Source organism: Parus major, chromosome 2 (assembly GCF_001522545.3).
Source record: "Parus major isolate Abel chromosome 2, Parus_major1.1, whole genome shotgun sequence".
NCBI lineage: Eukaryota > Metazoa > Chordata > Aves > Passeriformes > Paridae > Parus > Parus major.
The window spans coordinates 23294731-23311203 of NC_031769.1; the positions used below are offsets into that span (position 1 = coordinate 23294731).

Below are 16473 nucleotides of genomic sequence, written 5' to 3' on the forward strand. Positions count from 1 at the left end.
GTTTTTTAATGCTCTTTCCAGATTTCAGGAGCATATCTGATATAAGATTGCCTTTCTTGGGTTTGTCTTAAATTTTTGTTCATGTGTTTTGCTTCTTTCTAATTAGAACCTTTCTAGCAAAGTTGGGTTCTTTCTTTCCTGGCTTGACTGTAATAACAGTGTAGCTCTGCAATAGGGGATAGAAATGGATTTATCTTCCCATACTTAGTTAATGTGCAGAACTATTGGAATGTCTAAAGATTGCAACCTTAAAATCAGGGGAGAAGATTAATTAGACTTTTTAATTTTTTAGTGCACTGAATTGAATTTCTTATTTACTGAATAAAAATAGATACAATGCATCCTCTGCATGTCAAGTGCGTGACATATTGAGAAAGATAGATATTTGTTGGAGAGGAATGAAGTTTCTGACAAAATGAAAATATTATTTTTTACTGCATGGTTTTGCTTGCTTTGTTCCATTATAGAGTGACTTGGTTTTGACATTTTTTTATTTCTACTAAAGTATGTATTTTAAACTTGCCCTGAAAATAATTCAATTGCATTGTTATTCAAATCTCTCCCATATTTACCTTTTCTCAGTAAAAAAATGTCAAGATCCTTCGGTATCTTCAATACTTTACATTATTTAATTTGTCATTCTGTTTTCTTCGACTAATTCAAGTTAGGACTAGCTATAGAAGATGGTCTGTTTTCAATGGGATTTAAGTAGAATTGCTTCTTCATTTCTTATGGAGTGATTGAGTTCTCAGCTCTTGTCAGTAGCTAAAAATGTCAAATAGGACGTAGTGAAACTGAACACTTTCAAATCTGCTGATTATATGTATGTGAAAATGGTGAGAAAATTCACTTTCTGAAATGGAATAATGTTGTATGCAATTTATTAACAGCAGGGACACTTGTGAAACCTCCTGACCAGAAACTCAGGCCTGATTATGGCAAAACGAATATGATACATAGTCATTATGTAACTTTTAGTACCTGTAACTTTTTCCTGGAAAAGGTAGTCTTTTTTTTAAACAGATGTCTTTTTTTTTTTCTACCAAAAAGAGGAATGTTATAGGAAATTTATTTATATGATGTGCATGCCTTTCTCTAATGCTTAATTGTACTTTGGATTTTTCACTCTGGAAAGTGGATGAAGACTTTGTAATTGTGCTTTTAATTTTAATGATTGCAAAGGAAATATTTTTTATTTAGTTAGCAGTGTTTCCACTGAGAGAAATGAATCTCAAGTAGTTTATTTTTGACATATTAGCAGTGATTGGGAGGGTAAATAAATGAGTGAGAAAATTCTGGAATTAGCCATATATTATTAATATTTACTAGTGACAGTGCATAAAAACCCCTAAATTACAGAGGGAAGATAGCAGAGGAAACTGATTTTACTTGCAATACCTGAACTCTTTTATGTGACCATATTGTAATATTATCAAGATCTGTGTTAGGTGTTTTTGAGAGATTGGAGGACATGCTTACAAGTGTTCAGTACTGAAAAATATGTATGTTAAGAGATGATGGCATATGACAAATTGAATTTTACTATTTGATTTTATGTTGCTCCATTTCTTTCAGACAGCAATGGACCAGTTACATATGCACTTCACCCAAGCCATTCACAACACCGTGTTTCAAGTAGTCCTTGGATATGTGGAGCTGTGTGCAGGAAACACAGACACCAAGTTTCAGAAATTACAGTACAAAGACCTCTGTACAGTATGTATTTCTTGCATATATGTATGGTTTTTAATCTGAATCTTTTCACTGTTGTAGGTGTACCTTTTGTCAGTAGGGACCCTGTAGCTACTCTAGTTTCTTAATACAACTTATGACTATTTGAGACATTTGTTACTCATAACTTAATGTTGATTTTGATGGCACTAAATCTTAGCACCTTGGAGTTACTGTCCACTCCATCTGAGAAATAAACACCAAGATTTAAAAATGTGTGTCTTCAGTATGATACGCTACTGGAAATAGTTATTGGAATAATTATTGTATTTAAAGTTTATTCCAGTGCATTTAGGTAGTATTCACAATTTCTCTGATAATGCATTTCAGTAAGAATTCTTGTAAAGATTCTAATTTAATTTGAGTCTTCCTATTATTCCTGACTTCGTATCATTCATTTTCATTCTCATATTTAATTTTGCAATTTCGATGCCAGGATAAGGGACAGCTAGAATATTGAGATGTGAAAGTCTGATGATAGGCAGATCATGGGCTGGGAATGTACATATATTCCTGTGCTACAAATTTTAAGTGCAGTTTCTTGCATATTTTTAATGTTGTTAGAATGAATTACTGTACTTTAAGTAGCATTTTTAGTTCACTCTTAAGTTTTTCACTTTGGATTTTACTGTTACACCCTGAGAAATTTTGTAAGACTTCAATGATGGGAAGAAGAGCATGAGTTATTTTAGGTAGTTCTAACATTGAATTACAATTTGAAATTATGTTTCTAGCTTGAATGTTTTTTAGGATGTTAGTTTCAGTCAAAGACTTAAGCCCTCATCATACTTCATCAATTTAAGGACCCACCCCATCAGTTGCAATTTATTAAATTAAAATACAGTCACATGGAGATAAAAATTAATATTCTGATCCATTTTCTGTTTTTAGTCTTTTTTTTTATTTTTTATTGCTGCTCTTCTGAAATTTTTAAAGCTGATTGTTTCAAAGGTGCAGTGGTGCATTTCTTATTCCTAAATAGCTTCTGTTATGGTAGCTATTTTTGTTAATTTTTTATACCAACTTTAAAGATTTTTATGAGAAAGCTTTAATTCTCTTTTCACTTATCTCCTGGGATCATGTAGCTGCCACTAGTAAACAACACATCTGCATTGTAAACCATTTCATTTTAAATGGGTGCCTCTTTGACGTAAAAAGCTTATATAATCTTAAGAGCCTTCATATAAATAAAAGTGAGTGTGATAAGAAAAATAATTTATTTGGAATGATTGACTTTAGTATTCATGAGCATAATGAGTAGGTTTCTGGGTAGTTGGTATTTCCACTTAACTGAAATGAATTCTGGCTACAGAAAGCCAGCAGACCCTGGTCTTTGTTCTCCGGACTGCAGTCCTTTCATGTTTCTGCTATAAGCCTTCAGAGTGTGGTTTTATTTTTGTTTCTTTGTTTCTAATGAACTTTTCTTCCAAGATTTTATTTTTATTTAGCTTTATACGTCTATGAGTCCTTAAGTTCAGTTCTCATTTCTTGCAAATACTAATGATACTAAGCCTATTTATTTACACTTACTATTACTGAGCTCCTTCTGACCAGCTCTAAAGTACAGGTTGTGTGTTGCTATTTATCCTTGTACTTGAGCATGTGGAGGGATCTTTCAGGTACTTGGAAGTACCACATTTTGTAATACACAGAAAGAGGGTGGCTTTAACTGCATGGTTACAAAATTATTACCTCATAATTTCTATTAGTTTTACTAATGCAAAGCCTTAATGAGATGCTGCTTAAGTTAATGTGACCCTGCAATAGCTGGTCTTCTGTATAAAGAAGGTACTCAAATTTTGGGACTTCATTGTACTATGAATATTGATGCAATTGCATTGAAATTTACTTTTTAAATTTTTCATGACTGTCTTGGAAACTATTAGATATTTAGGGACAAGCTGCAGATGGGAAATCAGTGTTGGCTGTTACCTGTTGTAATGCATTTGTGAAATCAGGGTGCTGAATGAAATGAACTATCATAGCAATTAAATTTATAACTTCCTGTGGAAAAAACAGTAGGTTTTCATCTCATGCATTCAGTTGTTGGGGAATAAATTATTTAAGACAGAAATATGAGCCTTTCTCTTAGTTTAGTTCAAGTGAGAACCCTCTTCAGGCTGCCTATGCTGTTAAGCCAGGATGCCCTTTACATGTAAAGGGTTGTGGAGTACTTTAATTAAGCAAGGGAAGTAATATAAAATTGAAGTATTCCTTTTGAGGCAGAAACTCTGCTATGTGTTTCTAAAAATCTGTCAAAATGAACTCATCTAGCTTATTTCCATTGTGTGGGGGTAGTGAGGGACTGCAGTGGCTTTTTTCTTTGTTTTGTTTGCGTCTTTTTGGAAGTCAGATACTGGATATTATAGTAATGTGAATCTTTTAAAAAAGAATAATGTTTTCAGAAATTCTTAGGCATTTATGAAAGTTAGTACATGTGCACTCAGAGTCACTGTTTCACTGAGTGCTTCTTTCCTTAGCAATATGCTATGCTTTTACATATTTTCTCTTTTTGAATATTGTTGGAGCAGGGCAAAGATGGGCTGTTTCAATCTCAAGTTTTGATTTTCCTTGTTCTAGTATAAGCTTAAAGAAATTCAGTTGTTTCTTTAGTTTAAATGGAGTTATCTTGGTATTTAGTAAGCAATCCTTACTTCCTGTCCACCCGAAAGTCAGTATGTCTTCAAGTATAGTGATTTCCACAAGCAAACTTTAGATTTTAGATACCAAAAGCCCCAGAATACAGTAAGAGCGACATTTCCTGATAAGTTAGTAGAGAAAATTGCTGAATCAGCAAGTTTGTTTGTTTTTAAACTACTTCTTTAAAGATCATTCAACCCAATGGGGTGTTTGCCAGGAAGGCTTCTCTGTAGCACTGAAGTACAAAAGTCTGTGTCGTTGAACTGACGCTCAGGGGTGGCTGCATCCCTCTGATAGCGAGATGGCCTTACTTCGGTATCTGTGTCACTGTAAAATAAATGTATGAGGTAGTTAGTATACAGGCCAACTGAGAAAGTGAAAATAAGAGATGCTAACAAAAACACTTTGTACTTGTGAACAACATTTGATTAGTTGACTAAAAATCAGGAATCTGTCGCTTCTTAAAATGCATTTGAAAATGAAACTGAGGCATGGCATCTCAGCTGTATGAATTTGGTGCAGCAAAAAATGAACATGATTCTGAAGTTTCACGATGCTGTTTTGTTGTTCTGCAGCATATTACGTCAGACAGCTACATTCCATGCCTTGCTGATCTCTGCAAAGCCCTCTGGGAAGTCATGCTCAGTTACTACCGGACAATGCAGTGGCATGAGAACCATGACCAAGATGAGGCAGAAGTTGTGTCTTCTGGTAAGAAACTTCTGATATTTGGAAATACCTTTTCTTGTGCTCAAGTTATTAATTTATGTGTTGGTATCTTCATGGTCTTGACTCAGTGCCTTCAGCATTTTTGCTGACAGTATGCAGTAAGGACTAAAGCACTCACTGGATTTTTACACTTCAGTACAAGGTTAATTTTTTAATGAATATTTGTATGCACCAGCTTTGAACATATAAATTATTTTATTGTCAACAGTGCTTAGAGGAAATATCCTTCCCCTATTGTGTGAAATCTTAAAAAAAAAAAAAATTTTTTTTTTTTAGTAAAAAAAATTGGTTTGGATTGCTGGAGCTGTTTTTTGAGTTGAAGCCATTGCTTGAGATGAAAGTTTTTATAGCTATATCAGATGTAAAATTAAGAGTTGAAATACTTGCTTTTGTGATGTGCTATGTGAAGAAAGATTCTAAAGTTTTGATTGAATTGCCCATTCTCAATATTTACATTTACAGTTTAAATAAGATAGTTACATTTTCTTCTCTTGTGTCCATTTTGCTGTCTTTTTTCCTATGTAAAATCAAGCAGGTACCATAAATAACTTACTTAATGGAAAAATGATCATAGTAGACTCCTAATTCAGCCACATATGCTCTTATAAAACTAGTTCCCCCTTAGTGTCGTTATTTGTGATATCCTGAGGAAAGAAAATAATCTGCACTCTAAAGCCTTCCATAGGAACCATTAAGCCTAATAAAGTGATATATACAGTCAGATGCATAATTTTAAATGCACTGTTTTTAAATGCATGCCAGAGTGTTTTGGTATGTTTACTACTAACCTTCTGTCACCCAGTTTTTAATTTTCTGGAGATATGGCTTAGCTATAATGTACAACTGAAATATAGTGATCTACTGAATCACTTTTTCAAATGCCTCAGTAATGATAAAGCATGCAGAAGGGAATTTTACAAATAGAGTTTAATTTCAGAGGGACTATAAATATCTACTGGTTGTTTTTTTCCTAAAACTCATTGCTTATTCTACAGTAATTATTAAAACTATACATGGAATTCTCATTTCATACTTGCTGATTTCAAGACACAGTCAATGGCTATGATACGTGATAAAGTCAAAGAGTAAAATTCCTGTAGAATGGGCATGTATGTCAGAGGGAACCAGGGAGACAGTTCAGGAGATTATGATAAAGTTGTTCCTCAAATAAGCCCCATAGACTGGAGCAGTAGATGTACCACTATGTGTGGCTTTTATAATTTTGGGAACTCATGGCTGTCTCAGTGTTGTCCCAGTTAATCTCAGCACTCTTAGAAAGTGCCTTAAATGTGAAAAGGGCCTCTTGATCTTCGGGCACAACTATAGAAGTGAGAAGCTGGACTTGAAAGATGTTATTTATAAAGCTCTATGCTTTTTTGTAGTGAAACTTATCCAAAAGAAGTCCTTGAAAAGACAGAATTAAGTATTTATATGTAGAACTTGTTTAGTCAAACTGAGGATAAAATTAGTGAACTAAAATTATCAACATAACATGAAATGTTGCGTCATATTTAATGAGCTGCTACTTAGTCTATGATTTTGTTGTTTGTACGGTAAACAGCAAATTGATGTAATATGGGGTTTCATCCCTCAAAATAAACTAATTACTGGAAAATTTTCCATTACACTGTTTGTTGTGCCCAGTGCATTTTTTATGTTTTTAGTAAAGAATCAAACAGAAAATGAGTTTTAAAGGGACCTAGACAGATAATTTTTGTCTTACCTGCTCAAAGCAAAGTGAACTTTGAAGTCACAGTGGTTTGTGTGAGGACTTGTCTGGTTCAGTTTGATTTTCACATACCATGAAATTTACTTTACATGATGTTGATGTAATTTACATATAATTAATTCATGAGAGAGGAGACCTGAAAGTGTGTGGCAAAATGATCACAATAGCATTTAAACTCCTGATTTCACAAGTGTAATCATAGGGGTAAATCATAGCTCTAGTATCTGTAAAAGAGTCAAAGAAAAGCAAGAAGGAAATGATGCAGGATGTAAATTTGATTTCAACCATTTTAATTTTCAAAATGTTTCCTTTATAGTAGTGTTAAAATTTTGTGGAAGACTTGCTTAGTATTCAAAGAGTAAAGCTAGAAGACAGATTTGATTGAATCCTTTTTTATTTGCTTTCCTCTACTGAGCAAGGATTAAGCAAAAATCTTTTGTTATGACTGAAAGCTGCCTTTTTGAATTTTGAGAAATTCTGAAAAAACTGAATAATTACTACATTTAAATCAGGCATCTAGAATAATAACTCCTGGATGGTTTTGAGCCTTATTTTTATGTGGAGTTGTGAATATGTATGTGTTCTCTATCTGTTCCAAAATCCTCAATGCAAAATGTGTAAATGCTTGTACAGTCCTTGATTTTCAAGGAAGTTGTCCTAAATTTTTGTGTTTGCATGTGTGAAATTAACTGCAGTGCAGTTCATTATAAGACTGGAAACAAGACTTTGTAGCATGACCAGCCATAAACCAGGACCACTGGGAGACTGACAGAGAGATAATATTCCATTGATTATTTGGTGAACAGTAACGTCTATATTGCAGAGTGTGCCCAACCATTCCTCCATGAATGGCAGTTCGTGAGTACAGGGATTGTGGTTTTAATCTAGAGAAAAGGACAAAGAGACTGACTTGTTTAGCATTGGCTTTAGTCTGCAGAAGTTTAAAAGAGGGGAGGTTGCAGAAACACACGAAGACTCTGCTGTGGCTAACATGGCTAGTTTTGTTTCCTTGATAATCTGGGAAAGGTTAAATCCACGTAGGGGTTTTCTGTTTATAGAAATTGGATTCTTAGATTCTTTTTATTTATGTTTCATTTAATCTTCAATGGAAGATCAGGAAAATGCATTTGTCAGAATTATTATTTTCAGATAAACATATTTAGGTACAGTTACTAGATTTATGTAGGCAGTGGGTAATATTTGTTTCGTGATTTTTCTTTCATAAGGAAAATTTTTTGCATGCCCTGCAACAGTAGATATAGTACGGAATATGTTTAGGTCTTGTTTGCACATAAAACAGCCTTTTATCATCTCATTTTGAGTTATTAGGGTAAATTCTCAGTTAACCTGCAAAAGCAGTCTCAATGTCTTAACAGAGGAAAAGGTTGAACACAGGTTTGCAGCCTTGAAAGATGAATATCCCTAATACAAACCCAAATTCCAGACTGTGTTTTATTAAATTTTTAATTTTGATGAGGAGTTACTCAGCTCAAAGTACTGGAACTTTTACGTTCTGGCTGGTTCTTATGTTGGTTCTGTGTTCTTGAGTTCCAGCTTTGTGGGCAGGCATTTTAACTTAACTGGCTTGCCAGTTGTTCTTGGTAGTGTTTGTATGTTCACTACTGTAATCTGTAGCTTACAGATAAAGCTTTCTCAGTGTTCGATAAAGTTCATAATTTAGTATCATGTCCAGCCACACCTTATGGCTCCATCTGAAAGAGATCAAGTAAGGCCAGCATCCTTCTCAGTATTCACATTCCCCACATCTATTTTTTGTATTTAAATGGAGGTACAGATGTAGATGTCATGTGTTTGTTGTTCCTGTTAAACCTACATAAACATTCTTATAATAGGCAGTAGTTCTTGTTCTGAGAAACATACACTGAAAGGTTCAAAAGAGAAATCTGGTTGATGAAGAGAAGCACAACGTATATGACACTCTCCTTCTTATAAAGAGTCTGTCCTAGGACTGGGAGAATGAGGCACTGCTAAGTGCTATTTATAATTGGTGATTGTTACAGAAGGAAACTGCTCACTTGACAGTGAGCACCGGATGATCTGAAGAAGATACAATCAAAACATGGTCAGACTGCTGTGGTCTATTGTTATTTTGGTATAATTGAATTGTCAGTGTCTGAAAGAAGTCATAATAATTCCTATTAGTGGATGTTTTTTCTTTCATTCTTTTAAATATGTGGTAGTCCAGACCATGCTGCAGGATCTGTTCTGCACACATCTGAAAAAGTTGATAAAAATCCTGTATCCAGCATCCCATTCCTTATTGGCCTCTTGTAACGTGCTCACAGTATTTACATGACACTCATCTAGACTGCAAGGTCTGGATTCAGGATGAGGCATGACAAGGAAAGATCACTTTGTAAAAATTTCTTGATGTTGACGAATGGAGGACAGATGTATGTTGTTTATGTTCCTGGACTCTTCTTTGGTAGACAACAAAATGAAAAATTGCTCTTTCTCTAAGGGAGGTGAAATTGAGCGAGGAGTTTTTCTGGAAAAAGCTGTGAAGCCTAGCAATGAAGAGCTGCAAGGGTCAGTCAGGATTAGCTCTCTGTGATCCTTGCAGTACATTAGTACCTAAGGAACACTACTGGGCCAGGTATTTGGTATGCAGGTGATGAAACTCTCCTGGGCTGCATTTCCATATAATGCTTATATGTACATTATTTGTTTCCATTCAAAGGTTTAGAGCAAAGTAGCTATTCTGGAGTTCGCACAATCAATAGTAGGGAAATAGCTAAGGAAATGTGTAAGATCATTTTCAAAGCTTTTGGAAATACTTACAATGCCTTTAACCTGAAGTTTCAGATGGCAACAATATGATTGGAACTGAAGAGAACAGTTTTGACCGCAACTATGTAAAAAAGAAATTGGAGCACGGCCTTTCACGAATATGGCAGGTATGGGTTTTTAAATTTTGCTTCCCCCTAAGTATTCCCTTCCCTCTTCCACCTCTCTGATATTAATTATGGTTATACTAATGTTCTTAAAGAAATGTCTCCAGTTTTTTTTTTAAAGTGATCTGTTTTGATTTGAATGTATCAAGACACAAAATATAATTCTAATATAAAGACAAAAATATAGTTTCTGTGACTCAGTGGTTGCAATGCTTCCAAACTCGGTCAAGATACCAAACCACAGTAACAGGACTTTCAGTCTGATCCCATTTCTTTCAACCTGTGTGCTGCCACACAGGTTGTTTTCTTCACATGTGCTTTTCTCTGTATACTGCTTTATATTTCTAGTGTAACCATAGTTATGGAGAACCTGGAGCCTTGTGAACCTGATTGATTTGATGGTATTCCTGGTGTGATTGCTGGGTCAGTTTGGTGTGCAGTGTCACCCAAAATGTATGATGAAAAAGCTGAGTTCTGTTTTTGCCTTTTGTTCTGTTTTATTTGACAATAAAGCATCTAGGGCAGACTCTATCTGTTACAGAGTGCTAAAGAAACTGATTATAAAATTATTTTAAAGAAATTACTCATGTTACAGAAAATGAAATTCTATTCCAAATCTCAAAAGAAGAATTTACAAGTCCAAGCAACTAACAAGTGTTAATGAACCAGGCATCCAAGCCTTCACATTTTGTCTTTAGTATATTAAGTGTACAAAAACTTGTGTTTTGTAGGATGTTCAATTGAAGGTGAAAACATATCTTCTGGGAACAGATCTGTCTAACTTCAAATACGATGACTTCATATTTGTACTTGATGTTATCAGCAGGTATGCTGGTGTGGTTGTAAGGTTGCTTTTAATACATGTCCACAAACGAGCTCTGTTAAGATAGCACTGTTGATTAAGTCTGCTATTGCATTTTGATGCCAATGTCATTCAAATGCACTGATAGCTTGAAGAGCAATTCTGCTATATATGAGAGTTTATGAGGATGTATTTAGGAGAGGTAGCTTTGAACTGCTTTGCTGCTTAAGTGTGATATGATTTCAGTATTGTCTCCTTTTAAGATATGTGCAGGTCTAGCAATTTTTATTCTAAGAGATTTTAAAGGGAGTCTGAGTCAAGCAGAAAAATACTGTGACACTGCCAACCTGTACAATACTATATCTTTCTGTTTTGATTATAAAATGGCAGATTGAGACTGTAAACTGACAGCTTGCCCTGTGTAGTGGGCTCTGAAAAATGCATTTATTTTGCTTATGGCTCTTTGCCTCTGTGTGTGGCACACAGTAATAGGATTTGAAGGAAAATGAGAACTTTTACAGAATGCAACCTTAACATTGCAATGTAATGTTGGTGCTCTGCATTTATGAAGATACATCTACACTCACAGTTGGAACAGCAGTATTAAGAAATTAATAAATATGTCTAAACTTTGTTTTATTACTCTAGGCTGATGCAGGTTGGAGAAGAATTTTGTGGCAGTAAGTCTGAAGTTTTGCAAGAATCAATCAGAAGACAAAGTGTTAACTATTTCAAGACATATCACAGGTGAGACTATTATATGTGCAGTGGATGATTCTAATGAAATTTGTTATTGTTGGGTAAATGCTCTCCATAGGAATTCCACTGCATAATATATTCCTGTGTTGAGGTTGACAGGAGTGTGTGTTTCCTGGTCAGAATAAGCCTCTGAACCTTGGAGAAAGGGAGAGGATAGAGTAGCCTTTGCTTCCACTGTGTTTGTGGAAAATCATAATTCTGTAGCAGCAAGCCAGATAAAGATGAACAACTTTTTAATGTGGAATTTCAGTAGTTTTTTAGGTTGCCTCTTGTCTCCTTGCATCCTGTGGAGCAGTGCCTCTGAAGTCCATACTTTATAGCAAAATTGTGCCTTCTTTTTCTATGCTATTGCTTAAGAAAAGTCATCATGTATGACTACAAAATGTTTTTTTCAATATGCAATTCTGTCTTGCATCAAGTAAGATATTTAGATCTGAGTCCATCCTTTTGAGTCATATTTTCATGGCTTGTGTGTTGGCAGAATCGAATTACATTTCAGTCAGGTCTGTTGTCATATCTGAGGCCAGTCATGTGTTGTCATGGGCAGTCATTCTCTGGACTCAGATATGGTATATGGCTATAACAGCCTCAAGACTTACTTTTCTGTTTGTTTGTTTTAGTAGCCTTGGTTTTACAAATGTTTTAGTTTGGGTGATTGACAACTTTTTAATTCTAGCTGTCTAGCATTACATTCTCTGAGTGTAAAAACTAGGAAGGTATGAGAAGAAATACAGCCTTCCGTGCTCTAGGAAATGCTTACTTTCCTAGTCTTGATCTGTCCTCTTGTTTGGGAGCTGTCATACAACTAATACATCCAGAACCATTTGAAAAGTCTGAGGCTTTCTGCCTAAAATCCATGAAGTATGAAAATTAGGGCATGAGAACATGAAACAGTGTGCAAATTCAGAAGATGAGAATGTGGTTTGGAATTTCTTCCAGCTTTGGTAGTTTGTAGCTAGGAATTCTTTCTGGACATTTCATGAAGACCTCAGTTCCACTTGCCTGAAAAACTTGAGCTGTAATCAGATCCACATTTTATCTTGTCAGGAGATGCCACCTGTTTTTATTTCTTTAAATTTTTTGGAATCCTGAACTGAATTTCATTAACTGATTTCAGTCTACCTAACCATCTTTTACTACACTGACTTATCACATAATGCCTTGTTGGGTTAAGTAAATATAATTTTGCGGTTTTGCTTATGTTTAACAGCTTATGGAATCATAGACTAATTTGCTGAATTATCTTTGAGTAAAATAAAGGTTAAGGAACATTGATGGCATATGTATAGAAATACTAATTTTTTGAAATAACTTGTGATTTTTTTAGATAATGTAATTCTTGCGAAAATAAAATGAACTATTTATTGACATGAATTGAATTATATTAAACCTTCTAATACTTTCTACATGTTTTATACTGCATGGGTACTGTGAAGATTAATTGGCTGATGGAAGGAAAAACATAAAAAACCCCTGTCTCAGAGCTCTGTCCCCTAGATCGTTTTATATAAAATCTTTAAGCATCTTGCCTTTTCAGATCAAGCTAATGTGGCTTTCACTTCTCTTGGGCATTTAATTGGAGGGGGAAAGAAAAAAGCAGGAGTGCTTTTAAGGATTCATTAGTACATGAAAGCTACACAGAGCTGAAATGCTTAGAGTCTAGAAGTAATCAGTTCTTTGTGTAATTTGACATGCGTGGCCTCCTGGGCAGTGTGGTGTTATAGAGAACGGCCAACAGAGAGAAAATATTGAAAGGAATTGGCTGTGTGATTCAAAAAGCATAGAAGAGAATATAGTACTAGAGCATACAGGAAGTCTTTTTTTTGGGTGCAAGTTGATTGTTATGATAAATCAGAATGGGCTTTTGGCAAAGAGCATAGTAAGATGATTTTTCAAATGCAATTTACTTTTTGTACTGATACACTTGTAAAAAGGTATGTCTGATCACTTAAGCTTTTCAGAGAATGAATGCATCAGGTCTTCATGTATTTCCCTTTCTAGACAAATATGCTGGTGAAAATTAAGAGCATTTGTTCAACTTCTCTGTCAGAGCCTTGGTTTCAGATTAGAAATGCTATAAAACCTGTTGTGTGGTTTTAAGTGTTTTCTTTTCTATGACTCTTTCATCTTAGTCTCCCTCACAAACACTTCTAATTTCTAATGCTGGTTTTCACAGCATCTCTATCTGTTGTTTCTGCTGGCTTTACTGTGAGAAGATCTGCAAGCTATGGGTACTCAATGACCTGAAAATACAACTTGAAGTCTATTTAACTGGTATTTAACTGGTGAATTTAAATAGACAAAGCAAACTGTAGTCACAACTCAACACATTACTTACTTCATCGTGGCAAGAAAAGTTTAATTGTAGTGGTGGTTGTAGTTCATTATTGAACTTGTGATATTCCTAGAATATTTTATTGCCCAATTAGAAACTCAGTGCATAATTTACCTACTGTTAATTGTTAAAGACAACAATATGGCCTATATTAAGAAGAAAAGATAGAACAGTGTGATCCCAAAAAGTATTCATTGGTGCCTTTTCCTATAGACATAGGTGTCCTAAGACACCTACTGGTGTCTTTTCTATTTGCCATTTATATGGCAAATTTTGTTTCTTTAATAAAGCTGTTTCTGGTTATGACAGAGTGAAGGCATTTCTAGTGACTAAAAACAACAGAAGAAATGCAGAGATGTAGTGGCTTCATTACTTTTCCTTATTAATGTATTGATACCAAAATAAAATTAAGCCACGAAGAAAATAAGAGATTAATAGCCATTTAAGTTTTTTCTTTGAAAAGCTGAGATGTTTGTAGAATATTAGTTCTTTCCACTTCCCTTTGCTCTGTGTTGGCTTCAATGTGTTTGAAAGAAGCATCTGTCTTACGTGGGCTCTCAGAAGGTGTTGTGCTGTTAGTGGAGTCTTTGTATATATTATATTGCTTTCTACAGTTTACAGAGGAAAAAGATCCAGTACTTCTGCATAATTATAGGTGTCCCTCTATAATTTGTAATGGTTTTGACTACAAAAATTAGTTTACAAATTTTGGAGAGAATGTCAAAGAATATCTTTCTCCAGAGATGTCATAAAAAATACACTGCTTAGGTAGTCACAGCTTTAGAATGGTTTGTTGTTTAGAAGAATTGCTTAAATACTTGTTTTAAAGTGTAACTTTTTGTACAGTTTTAGAAGGAGCTTTTCACTGCAGAAGTGAAGTAATTGCCAACTTTTTAATTTACTCTTTCTGCCAATTAAGAGTATTCATTTGTGTTTCAGAACCCGTCTTGAAGAACTAAGAATGTTTTTGGAGAATGAGACCTGGGAACTTTGTCCTGTTAAATCAAGCTTTAGTATTTTGCAGCTTCATGTACGTTCTATAAATAAAATATACAAATGTATTAATACTTAAAGAATCATGGTGTTATAAGAAGTAGTAGGATCCATGAACTACTGTCCAAATGATTTTAATGGCTTCTAAAAGCTCCTCAGTTTTACTTCTTGATACTAGAAACTTAGGAGTCAAATGGATTTGGAATGTTTTTAAACACAGTAGTGTTTCTGTTTCAGGCAGGCACAGGTTTTTATGAAAGATGCTAGAGTTGTAAGCATAATGTTAGCCTTTATTTTTCATGTTTCAAAGTACTGTGAATATGTCTGTTTTTAATTTCTAAATCATTTGTCTGACAGTAAGATGCTAAAAGATGAGTGCCTAAAGTTAGTTGCATGAGCGCTCACTAGCTTGTACCAATTTGGCATCTGTTTGTGGAAACATAGGTCATACAGCCACATTTGGAAAGGAAAAATACTACTCTTCTGTTGTGAAGTCCAACTGAAAGCAAGTAATTAGTGTACTCACCTTCTAATAATCTGAAGTGATTTTTTTTGTTGTTTTTTAGCATGTGGTGGATGAAATTAAATTGTTTTGTCAAACAAAACATGGTGCTTGTGATTAAAGCTATAGCTGAAGTTTAAAAGTGTTATAGCACAGCAATGTTAAGGAAGATAATTTTGCAACTTTTGTGGAGTTAACTGTAGAAGGAAGCAATAGGCTACTGGCTCACTAAAAGTACAGAGGGAAAGGAGGGGAGGCAGCATCCAGCAGCAAAAGAAATGGGATTATAAATCCATACATACTACTGAAAGAACTGGAGCAATGGCATAAAGTTACTGATTTAGTTAAGCAAACAGAAATCCAACATTGTAGTCCTTTTGGCTACATGTGTTTTGATCTTTAAACCTTTAGTTAAATGTACATTTTTCCATTATGAATATCGATAGCCAGAGTTTAATAGATAAAAATTGTATGTCATCTGAGTATGTTGTGTTTTTAGGAAAAAAAAAATAAGTAAAAAAATCATGCCTTTTTCAGTCCTACTTGGTCCATACACTTACAAAAGTCTGTGCACTCACCTGGTGATCAGAAACTCTGAAGTGGGTTTGAGAAATAAAAAATTTTGACAACTTATAAAAATAAAATATCAACAAGAAAATTTCAACTTTAGTAAATTACTAGGTAACTTCTGTAGAGAAAACTGCATTTTTGGATAGAACTTAAGTATTTTTTTAATCTCCTTATTTCTGTGAAATAAAAAGCACAATTAGTTTTCACCTTGTTTTAGACAGTAAATACTTTCAGAATGCAGATATATTGCATGTTGTTGCAGAAAACTTCTAAAAGTACAAAGATCAGCAGTGTAAGGTTTCCACTTTCAAGGTAAACTTGAGCCAATGTGAAGAGCACGCTTAAATAAGCAGCAAACTTTGGCTGAAAGTTAATTGTCCAGAAGTTTTTATTGTTTATTTTTTATGGAACTGGAGTCATAATATTGAAAATGCCTGATTGAAACATAATTTATTTCTATTGATAGGAATTTAAGTTCTTGGAGCAGTCGCGTTCCCCATCAGTGTCACCAAGTAAACAGCCTTCCTCAGCAATTTCATCGACGGTAACGCTGTTTGAGCAGTACTGTAACGGAGGAAACCCCTTTGAAATTCAGGCTGACAGCAAAGATGATGAGACAGAAGATGTGTTGGCTTCCAATGGGGTATGGAGTGTTTCAGGAAAAGACCAAAAAACAAAAAAAAACCCCAAAAAATGCATATAGTGCTTTCAGTAAATGATGATTTATTTTGTATGGCAGTAGTGGCAAAGTGTCTTAGTACATCAATC

General features: G+C 34.4%; 1 protein-coding gene across 2 annotated transcripts in view; it reads left to right on the top strand.

Moving 5' to 3' along the window:
- The window catches only part of VPS50 (VPS50 subunit of EARP/GARPII complex), a 75855-nt gene that overhangs the window by 27238 nt on the left and 32144 nt on the right, over positions 1 to 16473 (top strand). For both annotated transcript variants that reach the window (XM_015619097.2, XM_033511850.1), the window contains exons 12-18: positions 1576 to 1716; positions 4947 to 5082; positions 9650 to 9747; positions 10476 to 10570; positions 11195 to 11293; positions 14580 to 14670; positions 16172 to 16348. In XM_015619097.2, the coding sequence (XP_015474583.1) occupies positions 1576 to 1716; positions 4947 to 5082; positions 9650 to 9747; positions 10476 to 10570; positions 11195 to 11293; positions 14580 to 14670; positions 16172 to 16348 (837 nt within the window). The remainder of the gene's footprint in view (positions 1 to 1575; positions 1717 to 4946; positions 5083 to 9649; positions 9748 to 10475; positions 10571 to 11194; positions 11294 to 14579; positions 14671 to 16171; positions 16349 to 16473) is intronic.